General features: G+C 42.7%; 1 protein-coding gene across 1 annotated transcript in view; it reads left to right on the plus strand.

Annotated features, from left to right (window-relative positions):
• Positions 1-23,500, plus strand: part of UQCC1 (ubiquinol-cytochrome c reductase complex assembly factor 1) — a 150,679-nt gene that overhangs the window by 57,048 nt on the left and 70,131 nt on the right. The window contains exon 7 of the mRNA XM_073683536.1: positions 13,557-13,665. Coding sequence (XP_073539637.1) covers positions 13,557-13,665 — 109 coding nt within the window. The remainder of the gene's footprint in view (positions 1-13,556; positions 13,666-23,500) is intronic.

Consider the following 23,500-nt stretch of genomic DNA (forward strand, 5'->3'; position numbering starts at 1 on the left):
GAACTATAGGAATCGTCTGAGCTCTGTAATTGCAAACAAAGGTTTCTGTACCAAATATTAAGTTCTGTTTTTCTATTGTATCAAATACTTATTTCATGCAATAAAATGAAAATTATGTAAAAATGATACAATGTGATTTTCTGGATTTTTTTTTAGACTCTGTCTCTAACAGTTGAAGCATACCTACGATAAAAATTACAGACCTCTCCATTCTTTGTAGGTGGGAAAACTTGCAAAATCGGCAGTGTATCAAATACTTATTTCCCCCACTGTATAAACTTTCCATTTAGCATTCATAAGTGTTTCTTTGTTTGCTTGTGTAAATAAACCACCGATCAACTGCTGAACCATCAATATGCTCATTTGTCGGTGTATTGGATTGCTTGTGTAGGGCCATAAATTAGTGTGGTCACCAGCATATCTCCCTGTGTTTCTGATGTGGCAGGTGCAGAAGAGTGCGTTTTCGGTCCAAGTGCAATCCGTCAAAACAACTCAGACCAGTGTTAGCCTATAGGGCCGTTTTTTCCTCGGACAGAGACTATCCAAGGACAAAATCGTTACATGCCCAAGTTTGATCCGATATTCTTATTGCACTTGGCTATGCAGGTCAATAAGTGCGTTGAAAACATCGGACTGCGCTCGGATGACATTTGAGTGCTGTCTGATTTCCACAGACTGACACAATGGAGAAGATGGAGAAATTTTTTTCTCCATCTTCTACTCATCTGAGAAAATCGGAGCACACTATAATGATTGACTTGTTTAATTGGTGATAACACTCATTGTGGTCAAATATCTCCTTGTACAAACCCAGCTTTGTTTTTGTCTTGTCTAGGAGAAAACAACATTTTTTTTGTAAAAACAGGCAATTCAGTGCAAAAGAAAGCATTGGCCCCGATTCATCAAATTCTTTACGCATCGAAAAGAGGCAACATTTTTGCTCAACATGGAGTTGCGCCTCTTAATGAATCAGGAGTATCTAACTCCAAAAGGCCCCCTAATCAAGACCTTGATGAATCGGAGCCATTGATTTTAATGGGAATTATGTAATGCCTCATTCACCATGTGATGGCACTGCATGATTGGTGAACACTGTCTGGCAGGTTTACATACAAATTTATGAACCCTTTTATTAAAATTATTTTTTTTTAAAGGGGACTTATCACCAGATTTCACAATTCAAATCTTATACGTTATGTAGGGGTTCACTCATCTCTCGGATAGCTGCGTGGAACATGATGCCACATGTTTTTTTATGTTACACATGGAATAGTGTTTATTTTCACTGGTTGCACAGTACCATAAGCATAATTATAAACATAATATCCCTTGCCTTGTCCAGGCGCTAACTAAACAATATAGACCCTGGCTATTCACACACGGCTGAGCTAGTCCCAGTTCGGTCACACAAAATGGCTACGTCCATAGCAACAGTGATACTTGCAGCTTAGTGCACACGGCCTGTGCAGTCTCCTCCCAGAGAGATTCTGGATTGTTTCTCTGTAGCTCCAACACAAATCCACTCTGGTCAACTTCCTCAGCTGACTGACCAGTGAACACATGGCCTGGCTCTAGTTATAGCTTTCCAGGTGCTCCTAATCAGGGCCTGCAGTGATAGGATTTAATCCTAGCCTACCTGGCTTTCCTACAATTATAAGACCTGCCTTGCTTTAATAATCCATGTCAAACTGACTGTACAATTATTTTTGAAAGTTTTCAAATGCACATCCTCTTATTAGGATTAAACAGGTGTGCTGAATAGGATTTGTAAAGTAAGTACACCAGCCTCATCAGGTCTGAGATCTATTTACTAATGTATGCAGTCTGTATTGTGAAATCCGATGATGGATCCTCTGTGTTCCCAGACTGAGAAGCACTGAAATATTAGGATTGATAGACAGACAGATGACATCCTAAAATAACTTTAAGTTACTTTAAAAGTAATTTAGCTGAAATGTCCCTGCTGGGATTCTCTCTGCGATGTCGGTAGAATGGACTATAAGAGTTATTACACTGACATTTATGTTACACCTAAAAAATACACACACAATTTTCCTAAATTGCAGATTTGTTGCTTGTGAAAATATTTAACACCCAGGTAATATTTTTCCTTTTCATCTGAGGAGTAAATAGCCAAAAAAAAATATTGTTTAATCTAGCATTATTGAAAAGGTCAGCGTATGTTGTGACAAGGGAAAAGGTATATATCTTAACGTGTAACAGGAACCGGGCCGAAGTACATTCAAACATTTGCTAACATGCCGGCAAGAGCTAACACATCATAAATTGAGCTGATTACTGGGGTTGTCTTTAGCTGAAATGTATGGGGCCTTATTTAAACCCGGCAGTATTTTTAATGTCCTAGGTCGCCAAACTGTTTCCTTCTGGGCTGGAATCCCCCTGTCCAGCCGCAGAGATGGAATGCAGCGGTTTTCTGTTCATTTATCCCACTGCCGGGGTTATGATGTGATATTTGGAAATTCATTTTGACCTTGAAGATTTTGATGGACTTAGTGGAGTTAACATTTATATATGCCGAGGATTTCCAAAATATATTCCATCCTTATAATTGCCTAATTCTGCTGATCCAGTTTTACCATCCACAATTTATTCTGAGATGCAATTTTTGAACCTTTGATACTTTTTCTCCTAAGGAGCAATGAGTGTATACTTATAAAAATAGAGGACAACCCCTTTCATGTTGATAACTTATCCAACGCCTTATTTCTGGACTCAGAGAGGTGAAAAAAATGAAAAATTGATACTCCACTCCCAGATTGGCCACGTTCTTCTGTAGGTAACAGATCTGCGGGCATCAACATCTAGTGGGGGTTGTCACAATGTAATCGCTGCAGCCAGTCAAGAGCCACAACTGGTGGAGACGTCATATGACCGTTGCAGCCAATCAGTGGCCGCCTATTGGCTACAGTGTTCCCAGGTTGCCCAAGCCGAGCAGACTGACTGTAAACACAGTGGCCGCTGATTGCCCGAAGCTCATCTGTTCTGTTTTGTCCACTGTTTACGTCCAGCCACAGTCAGATGTGATAAAAGCTGACCAGCAGGTTGTGCCAGGGGTCAGATCCCACCGGTGGGCGTGATGTGTGTTGAAACCCCACCGATCTTATGTTGATGACTTACTCTTAGGACAGTCATCAGTAATACTTCAGGGCTGTGGAGTTTGTATAAAATGTATTGACTCCTAAAATATATAATAAATTGGATATAGTAGTACAATGCAGGATGTGCTGTAAATGTTTCTATAAGAATTTGGGAAGGTTATGAAAGTCCTATAAATGTCTGTTCTGTTCCTGATCTAAGGATCTCGGCTTTTAGTTGAGATGAATCTGTGCTGCACTTTATGTACACGCTCAGTAGTGAGGCAGTGAAATGAATCTGTGCTGCACTTTATGTACACGCTCAGTAGTGAGGCAGTGAGATGAATCTGTGCTGCACTTTATGTACATGCTCAGTAGTGAGGCAGTGAGATGAATCTGTGCTGCACTTTATGTACACGCTCAGTAGTGAGGCAGTGAGATGAATCTGTGCTGCACTTTATGTACATGCTCAGTAGTGAGGCCGTGAGATGAATCTGTGCTGCACTTTATGTACATGCTCAGTAGTGAGGCAGTGAGATGAATCTGTGCTGCACTTTATGTACACACTCAGTAGTGAGATGAATCTGTGCTGCACTTTATGTACATGCTCAGTAGTGAGGCAGTGAGATGAATCTGTGCTGCACTTTATGTACACGCTCAGTAGTGAGGCAGTGAGATGAGTCTGTGCTGCACTTTATGTACATGCTCAGTAGTGAGGCAGTGAGATGAATCTGTGCTGCACTTTATGTACACGCTCAGTAGTGAGATAAATCTGTGCTGCACTTTATGTACACGCTCAGTAGTGAGGCAGTGAGATGAATCTGTGCTGCACTTTATGTACATGCTCAGTAGTGAGGCAGTGAGATGAATCTGTGCTGCACTTTATGTACACGCTCAGTAGTGAGGCAGTGAGATGAATCTGTGCTGCACTTTATATACATGCTCAGTAGTGAGGCAGTGAGATTAATCTGTGCTGCACTTTATGTACACGCTCAGTAGTGAGGCAGTGAGATGAATCTGTGCTGCACTTTATGTACACGCTCAGTAGTGAGGTAGTGAGATGAATCTGTGCTGCACTTTATGTACACGCTCAGTAGTGAGGCAGTGAGATGAATCTGTGCTGCACTTTATGTACACGGTCAGTAGTGAGATGAATCTGTGCTGCACTTTATGTACATGCTCAGTAGTGAGGCAGTGAGATGAATCTGTGCTGCACTTTATGTACACGCTCAGTAGTGAGGCAGTGAGATGAATCTGTGCTGCACTTTATGTACACGCTCAGTAGTGAGGCAGTGAGCTGAATCTGTGCTGCACTTTATGTACACGCTCAGTAGTGAGGCAGTGAGATGAATCTGTGCTGCACTTTATGTACATGCTCAGTAGTGAGGCAGTGAGATGAATCTGTGCTGCACTTTATGTACACGCTCAGTAGTGAGGCAGTGAGATGAATCTGTGCTGCACTTTATGTACACGCTCAGTAGTGAGGCAGTGAGATGATTCTGTGCTGCACTTTATGTACATGCTCAGTAGTGAGGCAGTGAGATGAATCTGTGCTGCACGTTATGTACATGCTCAGTAGTGAGGCAGTGAGATGAATCTGTGCTGCACGTTATGTACACGCTCAGTAGTGAGGCAGTGAGATGAATCTGTGCTGCACTTTATGTACACGCTCAGTAGTGAGGCAGTGAGCTGAATCTGTGCTGCACTTTATGTATACGCTCAGTAGTGAGGCAGTGAGATGAATCTGTGCTGCACTTTATGTACACGCTCAGTAGTGAGGCAGTGAGATGAATCTGTGCTGCACTTTATGTACACGCTCAGTAGTGAGGCAGTGAGATGATTCTGTGCTGCACTTTATGTACACGCTCAGTAGTGAGGCAGTGAGCTGAATCTGTGCTGCACTTTATGTACACGCTCAGTAGTGAGGCAGTGAGATGAATCTGTGCTGCACTTTATGTACATGCTCAGTAGTGAGGCAGTGAGATGAATCTGTGCTGCACGTTATGTACATGCTCAGTAGTGAGGCAGTGAGATGAATCTGTGCTGCACGTTATGTACACGCTCAGTAGTGAGGCAGTGAGATGAATCTGTGCTGCACTTTATGTACATGTTCAGTAGTGAGGCAGTGAGATGAATCTGTGCTGCACTTTATGTACACGCTCAGTAGTGAGGCAGTGAGATGAATCTGTGCTGCACTTTATGTACATGCTCAGTAGTGAGGCAGTGAGATGAATCTGTGCTGCACTTTATGTACATGCTCAGTAGTGAGGCAGTGAGATGAATCTGTGCTGCACTTTATGTGCATGCTCAGTAGTGAGGCAGTGAGATGAATCTGTGCTGCACTTTATGTACATGCTCAGTAGTGAGGCAGTGAGATGAATCTGTGCTGCACTTTATGTACATGCTCAGTAGTGAGGCAGTGAGATGAATCTGTGCTGCACCTTATGTACACGCTCAGTAGTGAGGCAGTGAGATGAATCTGTGCTGCACTTTATGTACATGCTTAGTAGTGAGATGAATCTGTGCTGCACTTTATGTACAGGCTCAGTAGTGAGGCAGTGAGATGATTCTGTGCTGCACTTTATGTACATGCTCAGTAGTGAGGCAGTGAGATGAATCTGTGCTGCACGTTATGTACATGCTCAGTAGTGAGGCAGTGAGATGAATCTGTGCTGCACGTTATGTACACGCTCAGTAGTGAGGCAGTGAGATGAATCTGTGCTGCACTTTATGTACATGCTCAGTAGTGAGGCAGTGAGATGAATCTGTGCTGCACTTTATGTACATGCTCAGTAGTGAGGCAGTGAGATGAATCTGTGCTGCACTTTATGTACATGCTCAGTAGTGAGGCAGTGAGATGAATCTGTGCTGCACTTTATGTACATGCTCAGTAGTGAGGCAGTGAGATGAATCTGTGCTGCACTTTATGTGCATGCTCAGTAGTGAGGCAGTGAGATGAATCTGTGCTGCACTTTATGTACATGCTCAGTAGTGAGGCAGTGAGATGAATCTGTGCTGCACTTTATGTACATGCTCAGTAGTGAGGCAGTGAGATGAATCTGTGCTGCACCTTATGTACACGCTCAGTAGTGAGGCAGTGAGATGAATCTGTGCTGCACTTTATGTACATGCTTAGTAGTGAGATGAATCTGTGCTGCACTTTATGTACAGGCTCAGTAGTGAGGCAGTGAGATGATTCTGTGCTGCACTTTATGTACATGCTCAGTAGTGAGGCAGTGAGATGAATCTGTGCTGCACGTTATGTACATGCTCAGTAGTGAGGCAGTGAGATGAATCTGTGCTGCACGTTATGTACACGCTCAGTAGTGAGGCAGTGAGATGAATCTGTGCTGCACTTTATGTACACGCTCAGTAGTGAGGCAGTGAGCTGAATCTGTGCTGCACTTTATGTACACGCTCAGTAGTGAGGCAGTGAGATGAATCTGTGCTGCACTTTATGTACATGCTCAGTAGTGAGGCAGTGAGATGAATCTGTGCTGCACTTTATGTACACGCTCAGTAGTGAGGCAGTGAGATGAATCTGTGCTGCACTTTATGTACATGTTCAGTAGTGAGGCAGTGAGATGAATCTGTGCTGCACTTTATGTACACGCTCAGTAGTGAGGCAGTGAGATGAATCTGTGCTGCACTTTATGTACATGCTCAGTAGTGAGGCAGTGAGATGAATCTGTGCTGCACTTTATGTACATGCTCAGTAGTGAGGCAGTGAGATGAATCTGTGCTGCACTTTATGTACATGCTCAGTAGTGAGGCAGTGAGATGAATCTGTGCTGCACTTTATGTACATGCTCAGTAGTGAGGCAGTGAGATGAATCTGTGCTGCACTTTATGTGCATGCTCAGTAGTGAGGCAGTGAGATGAATCTGTGCTGCACTTTATGTACATGCTCAGTAGTGAGGCAGTGAGATGAATCTGTGCTGCACTTTATGTACATGCTCAGTAGTGAGGCAGTGAGATGAATCTGTGCTGCACCTTATGTACACGCTCAGTAGTGAGGCAGTGAGATGAATCTGTGCTGCACTTTATGTACATGCTCAGTAGTGAGATGAATCTGTGCTGCACTTTATGTACAGGCTCAGTAGTGAGGCAGTGAGATGAATCTGTGCTGCACTTTATGTACATGCTCAGTAGTGAGGCAGTGAGATGAATCTGTGCTGCACTTTATGTACATGCTCAGTAGTGAGGCAGTGAGATGAATCTGTGCTGCACTTTATGTACACGCTCAGTAGTGAGGCAGTGAGATGAATCTGTGCTGCACTTTATGTACATGCTCAGTAGTGAGGCAGTGAGATGAATCTGTGCTGCACTTTATGTACATGCTCAGTAGTGAGGCAGTGAGATGAATCTGTGCTGCACTTTATGTACACGCTCAGTAGTGAGGCAGTGAGATGAATCTGTGCTGCACTTTATGTACACGCTCAGTAGTGAGGCAGTGAGATGAATCTGTGCTGCACTTTATGTACACACTCAGTAGAGAGGCAGTGAGATGAATCTGTGCTGCACTATGTACATGCTCAGTAGTGAGGCAGTGAGATGAATCTGTGCTGCACTTTATGTACATGCTCAGTAGTGAGGCAGTGTGATGAATCTGTGCTGCACTTTATGTACACACTCAGTAGTTTAATAAGCCCCGATTGACAGTATTACAAGTTCAGCGCTCTTTCACTGGCCTGCTTACACGGGCTGACTAACAATGTTGGTGATGGATTGATCGATAATATGGTTGTTCTATGCCTATATATAGTTTTTTTTTTTTATGTTATGTTATCGCCAGCACATAGCCTGTTCAAAAAGATCAATGTGCTACTGAGTAAAAAAATATATATATATATTTTTTTTTGCTTACATGCTCATTCCTCAGGTGCCATGTTTACATAATTGATAATGGGGACGAGCGTTCCCCAATTATCCACTTGTCTTAAAGGGAATCTGTCAGCAGGTTTTTGTTAGCTCATCTGAGAGCAGCATAATGTAGTTAGAGACCCCAAGTCCAACGATATACAGTTCTGCTCACCGTTATTGGCACCCCTTCAATTTTTTCATAGACTGTACAATATCTTCAGAAATAAATGGAAATGTACCCAAGTTATATCCTCAGGATTTTTAATTAGTGTTCCAAAGTAATACAACAATAAAATATTGTTTTTCAACTTCCATGTTGCAATTTCAAAGAAAATAACAGAATAAACAGCATGTGCAGCAATAAAGGCACCCCTAATTTATACTTTGTTGCACACCCTTTGGCATTGCTGACAGACTCCAAACATTTCTTGTAGCCATCTATAAGCTTCTGCCACTTCTCAGCTGGAATTTTCCCCCACTCTTCCTTTGCAGTTTGTTCATGCTCTTGAATGTTTGCAGGGTTCTTTTTCCTAATGGCAGATTTCAGCTCACCCCAAAGATTTTTCCATGGAATTGAGGTCAGGACTCATTGCTGGCCATTTTAAAACAGTCCTTTTTTATTTTTCAACCATTCCTGTGTACTTTTGGATGTGTGCTTTGGGTCATTGTCTTGCTGGAGGACCCATGATCTTCGACTCAAACCAAGGTTTCTTACACTGGGTAGGACATTTCGCTCTAAAATCTCTTGATAAATCTCTGATTTCATGACTCCTGTGATACGGTCAAGGCCACTAGTACCAGACACAGTAAAGCAACCCCACGGTATTATGGATCCTCCACCATGCTAAACAGTTGGTAAGGTGTTCTTTTCCTTATAAGCTCATTGCGCCGTCTATAAACAAACTGTTGCTTAGCATTGCCAAAAAGCTCTATTTTTGTTTCATTTGTCCACAGAACATTTTCCCAGAAGAATTGTGGTTTGTCAAGGTACTCTTTGGCAAAGATCAGTCGTTCCTTTTTATGTCTTTTCTTCAGCAATGGCTTCTTCCTTGGCCTTCGTCCAAAAAACTCTACTTAGTTTAGTGTGCCTAGTATGATACTTGTTGAAACCATGACAGCAGACTGTTCCAGGTTGGCCTTCAGGTCTTTGGATGTTTGACGTGGTGTCTTTTCCACCGTTCGCACCAACCTTTGAAGGCATCTCTTGTCAATTTTCCTCTTTCCCCCATGTCCAGGGAGGTTCTTGACGGTTCCATGGTTGGCAAACTTCTTAATAACATTGCGCACTGTTGAAACTGGTATACCAAGGTCTTTGGAGATGGCCTTATATACTTTGGAAGTCTTGTGTTTGATAATAATAGCAGTTCTCAGCTCCTTTGTCTTCACCATTGTGTAAAAGGAACAGGGCCTACCATGTGGCTTTTTAAAACACTGAAGTTCTCATTCATTGGCTACTTCATGTCACAGGGGCTCCGACAATTAATCACAGGTGAATCTCTTTTGTGATTTACCATAGGGGAGTCAAAATGTGTTTCCATACTAAATTAATACAAACCGTGTCATTGTTTTTTGTTCTAAATTATTGTTCATCATTTACTCTTTTGTGTTTAACACGAGCGCTCTAAACAAAAACTGTTTCATTTGATTCTTTTTTTTTTTTTGGCGATATTTCACATTATGTACTTAAACTTCATGGGTGCCAATAGCATGAGCAGGACTGTATCACTTAGTTTACTGGGTGCAGCATTTGTGATACAATTCGACTTTTTAGATGTAGCAGAGCTCGGAACGTTAACCCCGATCACATCCCTGATGAGCAGTTTTTTGTGTGTGCATTATTTGACAGTAAACTGCTAATCAGTTTTGGGGTGGCGTTGGACCAGGGCTCACGTGGGCCCCAGTCCGGGCAGTGAAAAGCTCCTGCTGATAAAACACAGCACACAGCCTCATAAGTGACACATCGCTGAAATCAGTGTCTCAGCCCCTACCTCATGCTGCCCTCAGATTGCATAGCAAAAACCTGCTGACAGATTTCCTTTAAGTGACTGTTCAGTCCCATGACTGGAAAGTCTCTCATATGGTACAATATTGCTAAAATATAACCAATTACATACAAATGTACCATGTCTCCTTGTTGTTGTGTTACCCCTGGTCGCTGTTAGTGTGGACTGGATGGGCAGACTGGTGTTAGCTACCAGCCTGTGCCCGTGTCTGTAAAAGTGTATTTTTTCGATTAATGATGGGTGAATGTCTACAAAATCTGGTAACCACCCTCAGTCATATTCATTATATATCCATATCCATTCGTTCTGAATGATCATTACACAATAGCTCCAGCTCGACCACATCTAACATTACCATAATACACGGCCAGAGATATTCGCAGCCCCGTCTCCCTCATTCTAATGTATTCTTACCTCCCTGTCATTCTATGTCACTTTGATGTGATATTTCTATCGTGTTGCTTTTTGTATTTAGCGTTTAGACTGCTGACGTAACTAGGTTAAATCGAAGTCTCCTTTTGCATATGGAAAAAATTGCTAATCCGACTGGCGAGGAACTGCGATTGACTTTATTAAAATGTTGTAAACAGGAATGCAATGTTACCTTTGTGGTTTGACAATGATGAGTCAGACTTTTAATGCGCAGCAGGTCTTGCGTTACAAACAGCACTGATTATAGTCAGGGAATTTTATGGACTAAGAAAATAGACGTCTTTTATAATCCAGATTGCAGGTGTAGTTTAAAATGCCATTTTTTCGCATACACACACACAAAAAAATACGAGTTCATAAAAGTTTGTAAATTGGAACATTATGATACATCAATCATAGAAATTGAGTTAGTTTGGGAAAGGTATAATCTGCTGTGGACTTTCACTTTATTCACTCTCAGCTTCACAGTATTCCATTGAATGGTTTGGAAGAGTCGGACATAAGTCAGTGATTGTCCAAAAAGTTACTTGTCGGGAGTCTGAGATTTCTTTCTAATTAGGAATTCCATTAACAATTGAGGGCCAGTAGGCTGTGATATAGAATATTTTTCTATGAAAATGTAAAGGACTTGATATGGTTCACTTAGTTATTACATTTTTTAGTAATGTCTGTCTTATAGCTTTGTACTAAGAACCAAATTAAATGCGGAGGTTGTAGAAGAACTTTTCCCATAGGTCATACTAATGCGGTTAAAGCAGTGACTTTGCAGTTCTTAAAGAGAATTAGTCACAAGGTTTTTGCCATCTAATCTGAATTTATTTACAGAGACCCTGATTCCAGCGATGTGTCACTTAATGGGCCACTTGCTGTAGTTTCAATAAAATCACAGTTTTATCAGAAGTAGTTTACTAGAGGACTAATAAACCTGCTGCCATGTAGTCCTCCATATTCATGATCTCTGTATAACCTCGCCCCAACCACTGATTGGCAGCTTTCTGAGTAAATCATGCATAGACAGAAAGCTGGCAATCAATAGAGGGATGGGGTTATACGGAGATCATGAATATGAAGGACTACATGGCAGCAGATAAAACAGTAATTTTATCAAAACTGCAGCAAGCAGCCACTGGAATGAAAGTAGTGCAGCACCCCTTTAAATGTTACCATTACCAATAAATAACACAATCACGGTGGATGTATATTAGAAGTAGTGCAACTAGAAATGTGTCTGGCTTTCACGTACTGTATATTTTTTCCTTCCCTCTGCTGATTTCTTTACATACGCACTTTCCCATTCCATGCCCACTGAGAGGACAGCTTTTCCAAAAGCCTTGCTGTGGAGCTGCTGCCATCCCTTGCTGCACTCCTCTCTCAGCATGCCCTAACAGAATTCATTAAATGTCAAATTTAAGAACTGTTACCTATAGTGAGACTAGGATTCAAGCCCATAGACTTGCTGGAATCAGGGTCTCTGCCTCTAGATCATGCTGCTTTCGGATAGGGTAGTAAAAACATGGTAGCAGATTCCCTTTACGGTCTCCATACCCATTAGATAGCTGTCAAAACGATCAATCAGCCACAGTGATCTCTCTGGGGTCCTCCATACACAAGAGTGCCTGGCTCAGCCAAGGGTTCCTGTGCTTCTATGGCAGTGCCTTATCACCAGAGGGAATGAAAAGGTCAGCCACTGAAATTCAGCAGGCCGGATTATTTTCTTTTCCAAAATCATCTAATCTCAGTGCAAGAGTGTATGCCGTCTACACTGTTATTAGTTATCCTCTAGACCTGTAGCATGTCGTATCGAAGCTTAACTGTGGGGCAATCATTTTGCCCTTCTTCCCTTGCCACAAGAATATGGCTATGAGAAGGCTTATGGATTGGCTGCTTCTGCATGTGTACTGCTGGTCTATCCTCTATGCCACAAACTTGGCTATATGGAACGCTGCCCTCTGCTATTTTCGTCCGTGTCAAAGACTTAAGGCCCCTATATACATTAGACATTAAGTGATCTGAACACTGATTTAGGCAGGAACAGTTGAACCTTTAATCTCTATGGTGGCTTCCCAACTGTGACGTGATGGACAATCGCCCAATCCTTTTTGTTCTGCAAGAAAATAAGCCGCTGCCAGATGATTCTGGCAGTGGGTCTTTCTTAGAGAACTCAGGAATGGCTCAGTGGATCAGACTGTGATCATTTGGCCAACAGCTGTCTAATGTGCATGGCACGCTCTAGGGTGTAGTGGCACGGTACATGCACGACTGGCCACTCCTTCTAACCCTTCTTGGTTGCGGTTTTGCTGCCATGGGTGATTGATAGATCCGAATCCCCTGATCACCTTTGGGGCACCGACCAATCTAACAGTTATCATCTATCCAGTGGATAGGTGATCATTTATGGAGACCGAAATACTCCTTTAAGGAATGTGAGCTTTAAGTAATGGTTGTACGTTGCATAATATTAGTCATCGATTGTCTAGAACAATATTGCGTATAAATTTAAACAAATCTTGGTAATGTCTGAGGACTTTGAGGAAATGCAAGGGTAGAATTTGGGTTGTAACTTGTGTTGGTTGTATGTACAGTCTAGAAGGTACTATAGGTTTCTGGTGTTGTTTTAATATATTTCTGGTAAGTTGGACTTCTTTTGCACTATCTTCTCTCTACCTATTCCTTTGAGAAATCTAAAACTATTCTCCATCAGTGCCAACAGCTTTCTCCTATGGTATTACTGAATGTGCCAAGGGTATACATACATTTCTGATCTTCTCTCGATCACTTTAAAGCGCGCGTCTGCACCCCATTCTGCAGGTCTCCTATACGACAAGGAAAAAATGTAGCCTTGAGTACTAGCATACTAAATAAATGATCCACTTCCTAGCGTGGACCTTTGTATAATCACAGGGCTCCGCTGTGATGGGTAATAGCATGCATTTCTTGGAACCAGGTCAGATTTTACTCATAAAGTCTTTTGATGTTGGGAACAAAAAAATGCAAACTGTTTACAGTGCATCAGTATTAGATGAATGCTACTGTAGTGATTCTGCAGTTTTACAATGCGTCCTATAATGATGTCACCCATTGTTGACCGAGTGAAACCATAAATGGATTATAATAAAGACTGGACATTGAAGACCACTGGATTGACGTTAATTTGTTTTTATAGGATGTGCATGGTCCGAATGAAGCAGGAAGGACGAGCTGGAAAATACATGTGCAGGTTCATAGTGTACTCTATGTGGGAAGATGTTGAGCAGCGAGGGAAAGTCATGGGGGTGAGTTTTGTGATATCTAATGTACACTGTTCTTTGTGGAATAAGGATGCACTTTGTATGTAAAGTGAACCTTACAAATGATGCGCACTGCCCCATTCATGGGAAGCATGTATCAGACAGTGGATGTATGATCTCAGCCAGGTACGTTTGACTCTGAAACTCTGCTGCGTCTCAGAGAATAACATCATTTAAAAGCTTCTTTTAAAGGCTTCTCACTGCCTTGGAGTGACAGGTCTCTCCCTATACGAGTACGTAGGCAGAGACCTGTCAGTCCAGGGCAGCGGGCGGGAGAAGCTGCCGGGGACTAGCCTGTCCAACTAGTCTCCAGGGTGGCTTGTGTAGAATGTTTCTCTCTGAAATGCTGAAGCGTTTCCAAGTCAAACATACCTGGCAGAGATCATATAGCCAGTTCCTGATACATGCTGCTCATGGATTAGGCAGCATATATCTTCAGTCGGACTCACTTTAAGGCTATGTTCACCCATGTTGGGTTTTTCAGCCTCACAAATCTGCAGCATAACCTAATTTCTGGCAGGAAATCAACTGCGTCAAAAACGCAGGTTTTGCTGCATTTTTTTGACGCGTTTTTTTTTCACTGTCCTTCTGTCTCTATTTATGCATGCACACATGTACATAAAGTTCTGTGAAAAAAAAGAACTCCATTCTATTTTGCCATCAAAAACGCTGAAAAAAAGTGAAAAAAAAAATGCTGTTGCAAATTTTAGTGCGTTTTTGATGCGTTTTTTTCAACTTTTTTTTCACCACCCATTACTTCCTATGGGTGAAAAAACGCTGAAAGAAGTGACATGCTCTATTTTCCAAAAACCCAACAAAGGCACAAAATACGCAGCAAAAAAAAAAATGTGTGAACAGAGATTTCTGGTTTCTCATAGACTTTGCTGGTACTGCAAAATGCAGCTGAAAATTTGCATAAAAATCTGCACCAAAAAAACGCTGAAAAACCCAATATGTGTGAACATAGCCTAAGAGAGTTACATATATTTTACCATTTAGTGTTGTGGAAGCTGCTTACTTAAATGGGTTCCCCAGGAATAGAAAAAAAAAAATTCCGATAGAAAATCTAATTATAAATAAATTCCTAAATATCTATTTATCAAATCACACTCATTTTGTTTATGAAGGTGACCACTATAGTACATTAAAATGGCAACCATCTTGGTACATTGACAGAAACTTGTCTTAGCATATTAATCAGGAATTTGCTTGTGAGCATGTGCCGTAGGAAGCTCACCCTCTCACTTCATGTGTAGAAAAATTGACCAAGTGGATATTCTGATCTAATACTGTAGATACCAGGGGTGATGAGGTGAGAAGAAGCTGCTCACACTGCTGTCCATGTTTTTCTAATCTAATACTCGCAATACCAGGGGTCAACATGGTGTACAGCAGTGTGTGCAGCCTCATCTTATCTCACCTCCCTTGGTATCTCCAGTATTAGGCAAAATGTAGAATCAAAATGAATTTCTTTTCAAAATTAATTTTATTGGAGCGACCAAGATGCTGGTGCGGTGAAGATGCCGTGTCATAGCATGCTAGTGCATCCCAGAGACGCACTAGCGTGCTAGGACACACCATCTTCCATCGCACCAGCAACTTGCTTATGAGCACCGACGAACACATTGAAAGATGACCTTAATAAAGGCCAAACAGGTCGAAGTGTTGGGCATACACTGTGTTCCAAATTATTATGCAAATAACATTTTCTCAGATTTTCCCAAATTACCTATATGAATTGCAGTCATTGTAATTTTCCAGTCAAATAACTATTAGAGTACAATTGAAAGGTTTTTGCACAAACTGCCTATGATAACAGTATATTTTTAAAAAAATAAAATACTCAAACTTCACTCAAAATGCATGTTCCAAATTATTATGCACAGCAGAGTTTTCAACCTTTTCATTTTAATAAAGAACAAAAAAAATGGTCATTTTTGCAGTTATAAGCGTTAGCAGGTTATTACAAACTGAAATCAAACAGTTTTCACCTCAAAACTTTATTTTAGGTGATGTTACATTTGCACATAGGACCCCTTGTTTGAAAGGAGCTTCTGAACTCTCTCGTCCATTGAATTTGTCAGGTTTTGGATGGTTTCTGCTTCAATTGTTTTGCATGAGGACAGAATACCCTCCCAGAGCTGTTGCTTAGATGTGAACTGCCTCCCGCCATCATAGACACTCCTTTTGATGATGCTTTAGAGGTTCTCAATGGGGTTGAGGTCGGGAGCATGGGGGCCACACCATAAGTTTGTCCCCTTTTATGCCCACTCCATCCATCTGGACCATCGAACTGTTTTGTTCACCGATGAGTGCCGTGCAACGCTCGATGGTCCAGATGGATGGAGTGGAGGATGGCTGGTTGATGGACACCCCATGCAAACACGGCTACGGTGCCAACAAGGAGAAGGTAGAGTAATGTTTTGGGCTGGAATCATGAGGAGAGAGATTGTCGGCCCCTTTAGGATCCCTGAAGGGGTAAAGATGAACTCCATAATGTATGTTGAGTTTCTCAAACAGCACTTCCTGCCATGGTTCAAGAAGAAGAACCGTGCATTCCGCAGCAAGATCATTTTCATGCATGATAATGCCCCGTCTCATGCTGCACATAACACATCTGCATCTCTGGCTGCTATGGGCATAATAGGGGACAAACTTATGGTGTGGCCCCCATGCTCCCCTGACCTCAACCCCATTGAGAACCTCTGGAGCATCATCAAAAGGAGTGTCTATGATGGCGGGAGGCAGTTCACATCTAAGCAACAGCTCTGGGAGGGTATTCTGTCCTCATTTAAAACAATTGAAGCAGAAACCATCCAAAACCTGACAAATTCAATGGACGAGAGAGTTCAGAAGCTCCTTTCGGACAAGGGGTCCTATGTGCAAATGTAACATCACCTAGAATAAAGTTTTGAGTTGAAAACTGTTTGATTTCAGTTTGTAATAACCTGCTAATGCTTATAATTTCAAAAATGACCATTTTTTTGTTCTTTATAAAAATGAAAAGGTTGAAAACTCTGCTGTGCATAATAATTTGGAACATGCAGTTTGAGTGCAGTTTGAGTGTTTTATTTTTTTTTAAATATACTGTTATCATAGGCAGTTTGTACAAAAACCTTTCAATTGTACTCTAATAGTTATTTGACTGGAAAATTACAATGACTGCAATTCATATAGGTAATTTGGGAGATTCTGAGAAAATATTATTTGCATAATAATTTGGAACACAGTGTAATATCTGTCTTTTACTGGTCGCTCTAATAAAATTAATTTTGAAAAGAACTTCATTTTGCTTCTCCATTGTGCCAAAGGTTATTTTTTTCACTAATATATACAATTTTCCTTCTGAGCACTGAACTAGTTTGGCTGTACGAGCCTCTATTTTTATATATAATCTCCAGTATTAGATCAGACAGACATGGTGGACAGCAGTGTGTGCAGACTCTTCTTACCTCACTTCCCCTGGTATCTCCAGTATTGCATTAGATAGACAGGGTGGACAGCATTGTGAGCAGCCTCTTCTTACCTTATCACACCTCATTTCTCCAGTTTTAGGCAAGAATATCCATTGGCACATCTTCTTTCATATATTAATATAGGATGTGGAGCTTCCTAATGCACATGTTCACAGGCACCTGTCCTGTTAAAGGGAATATGTCAATAGGCTCTACCCTCCAAAGCCTTTTATGTGGGCGTATAGGTCATTTGAAAGTTGAATAAAATGATACCTTTATATATGAGATCCGATGTCTTATTCCAGAGGAGTCTGTTTTCATGAATCTAATATATATAATCGTCTTATCCCATCTGTCTGTCTGTCTTTCTGTCTGTCCAGGAAATCCCGCGTCGCTGATTGGTCCGGCCGCGGCCAATCAGCGACGCGGGATTTCAGAAAAAGATGGCGGCCATTAGCGGCTCATCTGCCGGACGGAGGTCAGCGGCGATGCAGTCGGGAGATGAGCGGCGCTAGCCGCTCATCTCCCAGCAGCTGGCAGCACAAGTACCCCAACCGGCGGCGCCGCTGAACTCCATGCGGCTACCGTCGGGAGATCAGCAGCGTGGCCCGCTGATCTCCCGACGGCAAGTGTGAAGGGAGGACCGGGGAGCGACTAATCAGCGATTTTGGCGCCAAATTTAAACACGCTCTCCAGTCCTCACTAACATGGTTCGCTGATTGGTCGTGGCCGCCGCCTGCGACCAATCACCGATATTGTCGCCAAATTTAAACACCTCTTTGCTGATTGGTCGCAACTAATCAGCGATTTTGGCGCCAAATTTAAACACGCTCTCATGCGGCTACCGTCGGGAGATCAGCGGCTTGGCCCACTGATCTCCCGACGGCAAGTGTGAAGGGAGGACCGGGGAGCGACTAATCAGCGCTTTTGGCGCCAAATTTAAACACCGCTCTGCTGATTGCGCCCGGTCGGCCGCATACATATTCTAGAATACCCGATGCGTAAGAATCGGGCCACCATCTAGTATGTAAATAAGCTGTTAAGATCTGTGGACTTGACACAGCTCTCCCCGAGAATCTGCCTCCAGAGCTTATTTTAAATGAAATGAGGCATTACCAATTTGAGACATGTAAATCAGTACAGCAGACGGTCAGTCATTATATGGTATTTGGTAAAAAATGGGTTTTATTTGCTACTTTACAAGTATTTAAGAATTTATTTGTAATGTCATTTCCTGTAGTTACTTTCTTTTTTCTATATTCCCAGATGACTACTGTTTTAAATATTTGTTTGGCTTACATGTAGAGCGAAAAAAAACGTTTTTATGCAACACGTTTTCTTTGCTTCAGCCAGAATAGCCATATCGGCCAAATTGCCCTTGCAGGGACCAAAAGAGGAAAGCCAAACAGCCTCATAAAGTAGAGTCCTGACCTCTGTAATATTGATTAGTGTTGAGCGATACCTTCCGATATCAGGAAATATCGTATCGGATTGGATCGGACCGATACCCAAAAAGTATCGGATATCGCCGATTCCGATACCGGAAACCAATGCAAGTCAATGGGACACAAATATCGGAATGAAAATAAACCCTTTCTTTCCTTGTAGGTTAATTCTACATGAAGTAAAACAACTAAGAATAATGTAGAATGTATTACGCGAAAAGCCGGCAATTCATCAGCGGCATACACTGGTACCCGACAATTTACAACAGAAAGAATAGAGTATCACACATAGATTAGATAGATAGATAGAAACATGTCAATCACATATATAATAAGTACAGTGATAGTGTTGGTTACTGTACTTGTCATTTAGTGTAAAGGATTTATTTAAAAATATAATAGTGTTTTCATGCACTGTCTCTTTAAAAAAGCCGGCCGGCAATTCAGCATCTGTACCCGACAATTTAGAATAGAAGGAATAGAGAATCATACATAGATTAGATAGATAGAAACATGTCAGTCACATATATATATGAAGTACAGTGACAGTGTTGATTACTGTACTTGTCATTTAGTGTTAAAATAAAGGATTTATTTAAAAAAAAATTGGCGTGGGGTTCCCCTTAATTTTAAGCTCTAGCGGAGTTTAAGCAGACAGCTGGGGCAGATGTTTGAAGCCTGGGAAGGGGGTAATACCCACGGAGCTTCCCAGGCTACTAATATGAGCCCCCAGCTGAATACCTAGCCTTTACTAGCTATTAAAATGGGGGACCCCCTCAAAAAAATGACGTGGGGTCCCCCCTAATTTAATAGCTAGCAAAGGCTAGACAGACAGCTGGGGGCTGATATTAATAGCCCAGGAAGGGTGCCATGAATATTGGCCCCCTCCCAGGCTAGAAACACCAGCCGTCAGCCGCCCCAGAAATGGCGCATCCATAGGATGCGCCAATTCTGGCACTTAGCCTCGCTCTTCCCACTGCCCTGTAGCGGGGGCAGTGGGGTAATAGGGTTGGGGTTGATGTCAGCTTATAATGCCAGCTGACATCAAGCCCAGGTTAGTAATGGAGAGGCGTCTATAAGACACCCCCATTACTAACCCCATAGTCAAAGTTAAAAAAAAACCACAAACACCCAGATTAAAGTCCTTTAATTGAAATAAACACACAATTCTTTATTGTTCTAAATTAAACTCTGCTTACCATCACGCCCATTCCAGCTGAAGCCGACGATCTCCTGCAATAAAAGAAAAATAATAAAGCAACCTCATCCTTACCTTTCCATGGTTCCCACGACAGCTTCAGCTCTGCTACATCGAGATGACAGGCTGGACCGCAGCAGAACGCTGCCATCCAGCCTGTCATCCCGCAGACACTGAGAAGCGCAGGCATGCTTGCGCTCCTCAGTGTCTCTCTGTGACGGCATCCAGATGAGCCGAGTTCATGTCCAATGAACTCAGCTCACCTCATGCACGTCACTGACAGCGTGGGAGAATTCTCACGCTGAAGCGCTGAGTGCAGGAGAATTTTCCCACGCTGTCAGTGACGTGCATGAGGTGAGCCGAGTTCATTGGACATGACCTCGGCTCATCTTTATGCCGTCACAGAGAGACACTGAGGAGCGCAAGCAAGCCTGCGCTTCTCAGTGTCTGCGGGATGACAGGCTGGATGGCAGCGTTCTGCTGCGGTCCAGCCTGTCATCTCGATGTAGCAGAGCTGAAGCTGTCGTGGGAACCATGGAAAGGTAAGGATGAGGTTGCTTTATTATTTTTCTTTTATTGCAGGAGATCGTTGGCTTCAGCTGGAATGGGCGTGATGATAAGTATAGTTTAATTTAGAACAATAAAGAATTGTGTGTTTATGTCAATTAAAGGACTTTTTTCTGGGTGTTGTGTTTTTTTAAAATACTTTACTAGAAATTCATGGTGGTCATGTCTAATATTGGCGTGACCCCATGAATTTCGGGCTTAGGGCCAGCTGATAATGCCAAGCTGGCCTTAACCCCTTTATTACCCAGTGAGCCACCGCACCAGGGCCCTGGATGAGTTGGGTACAGCGCCAGAAGATGGCGCTTCTATGAACGCGCGATTTTCCGGGGTGGCTGCGGACTGCAATTTGCAGCGGGTGGGGCCCAGAAAGCTTGGGCCTCCCTACGCTGCGGATTCCAGACCCCAGCTGCCTAGTTGTACCTGGCTGGACACAAAAATTGGGCGAAGCCCCACGTATTTTTTTTTTTAATTATTTCATGAAATTCATGAAATAATTAAGAAAAAAAGGGCTTCCCTATATTGTTGTGTCCAACCAGGTACAAATAGGCAGCTGGTGGTTGGGGGCAGCCCGTTCCTGCCTGCTGTACCTGGCTGGACACAAATATAGTGCGAAGCCCCACGTCAATTTTTTTTTAATTATTTCATGAAATAATTTTTTAAAAAAAGGGCTTCCCTATATTGTTGTGTCCGGCCAGGTACAAATAGGCAGCTGGTGGTTGGGCGCAGCCCGTTCCTGCCTGCTGTACCTGGCTGGACGCAAATATAGGGCGAAGCCCCACATCAATTTTTTTTAATTATTTCATGAATTTCCTGAAATAATTAAAAAAAAATTGACGTGGGACTTCGCACTATATTTGTGTCCAGCCAGGTACAGCAGGCAGGAACGGGGGTGCTTTACGGCCCCATCATTCTAGCGGCGGCAGCGGTTCAGAGCGGTCACATTCTATGTGGCTGCTCTAAACTGGAGATCATCGTGGGACACTCGTGGACTACTACGGAGGGGTAAGGATAAGGTTGTGGTTTATTATTTTATATTTTATTACAGGAGATCGATGGCTTCGGGGAATTAGGTGTCTAGGTGAGTATAGGTGTAGTTTTTTATTTTTTACTTTATTTTAGGTGGCGATCGGCGGGGACAGGTAATGTATGAACTAATTTATTGTAGGTAACCACTGGCCACCAATGACATGTATTTAAAATTTATTGGGGAAACAGTAGGGCAATTTAAATAACAGGATCAGGCTGATGGGAACTACTGCTCCCATCGAGCTGATCCTGCTGGCACGAGTGGACGGGGGACAGACATAGGCCGATGGGAGAAGTAGTGTCACATCGGCCTATGTCTGCCTGCACGCACACACTCGCAGACATCGCACAGACACCGCACAGACACCGCACACACTCTCAGACATCGCACAGACACCGCGCACACCCGTACACATCGCACAGACACCCCGCACACACTCGCAGACACACGCACAGACACCCCGCACACACGCACAGACACCCACACACACCAATCATGACGGGCTGATCGTCTGGGAGGTGAGGCTGACCTGTGCGGCCGTGGGAAAGTTCATGTGAGTCAAGCATGAACTCACGTGAACCCTCTGAGGGCACCGCGGCTACTTCAAATGAACAGCTGATCAGCATCACCTGATACCTCAGCTGTTCATTTGAAATAACCGGCGGGAAAGCGCAGCACAGAACGGGAAAGCCGGCGGTGAAGTCTTTTCACTGCCGGCTTCCCCGCCCGGGTCCTTCGCTCCCTGCTCCTTGGTGCTGCGCTCCCCGCCCAGTCCTAACTTACGATCGGGATGGGAGGTGGCGAGGGGAGCGGAGGATCGGGGTGGGAGGCTGCGGGGAAGCAGTATGGGGCTGTGTGATTGTTTAAAAGCCGGCCGCTTTTTACCGCCCGCCGGCTTTTAAACGATCAGGAGAATTCTCCCACGCTGGGATGGCATTCTGATGACAGGCTGGATCGCAGCTGAGCGCTGCCATCCAGCTTGTCATCCTTCAGAGACACTGCAGAGCGCAGGCATTATGGGAACTTCCGATTCCGGTATTCGATATTGTAAAAGTATCGGAATTAAGTATCGGAATTCCGATACCACGAATATCGGCCGATACCCGATATTTCAGTATCGGAATGCTCAACACTAATATTGATATGTTCCAAGTGGATATGAAGAATGACTGAAACAGGAAAGGAAATACATTGTTGGCCTGAAAGTTTATATGGTCACTGCACTTTAAGTCAGTAAATCACTTTATTGAAAAACAATGTCTTACCCTTACAACCCTTAGTACCGGCCACTATGGGTCCTTTACTCCCTAACTTGCTGTGCACTGCCTGTTGTCAAGTCTAATCCGTCTCTAAAAGTAGGAAAGCCAAGACAGAATTATTTGAAGTGTCAGTGTCTTTGTCTATGCTCTTGCACTCCTTTCTTTTAAAGCACCACTCCAGCGTTTTCTTTTTTTTCATCGTTGGAGTGGCGCTTTAACCCCTTCGGATTTTCCGTTTTTGCATTTTCGTTTTTTGCTCCTCTTGTTCCCAGAGCCATAGCGTTTTTATTTTTTGGTCAATCTGGCCATGTGAGGGCTTAATTTTTGCGGGACGAGATGTACTCTTAAACGGCATTACTAGTTTTACCATATCATGTTCTGGAAAACGGGGAAAAAAATTCCAAGTGTGATGAAATTGCTAAAAAAAATGCAATTCCACAGTTGTTTTTTTTTTTTTTTTTCCTTTCCACGTTCACTGAATGCTAAAACTGACCTGCCATTATTATTCTTCAGGTCATTACGAGTTCGTAGACACCAAACATGAATAGGTTCTTTTTTATTTAAGTGATGAAAAAAATCCAAAGTTTGCTAAAAAAAAAAAATTGCTCCATTTTCTGAGACCCGTCGCATCTCCATTTTTCGTGATCTGGGGCCGGGTGAGGGCCTATTTTTTGCGCGCTGGGCTGACGTTTTTATTGATACCATTTTGGGATAGATACGATGTTTTGATCGCCCGTTATTGCATTTTATTGCGATGTTGTTGTGACCAAAAAAACGTAATTCTGGCGTTTGGAATTTTTTTCTTGTTACGCCGTTTACCAATCGGATTAATTCTTTTTTTATATTGATAGATGGGCCATTCTGAATGG

Source organism: Phyllobates terribilis, unplaced genomic scaffold, assembly GCF_046119375.1.
Source record: "Phyllobates terribilis strain yellow unplaced genomic scaffold, ASM4611937v1 Scaffold_5__5_contigs__length_657084704, whole genome shotgun sequence".
NCBI classification, from domain to species: Eukaryota; Metazoa; Chordata; class Amphibia; order Anura; family Dendrobatidae; genus Phyllobates; species Phyllobates terribilis.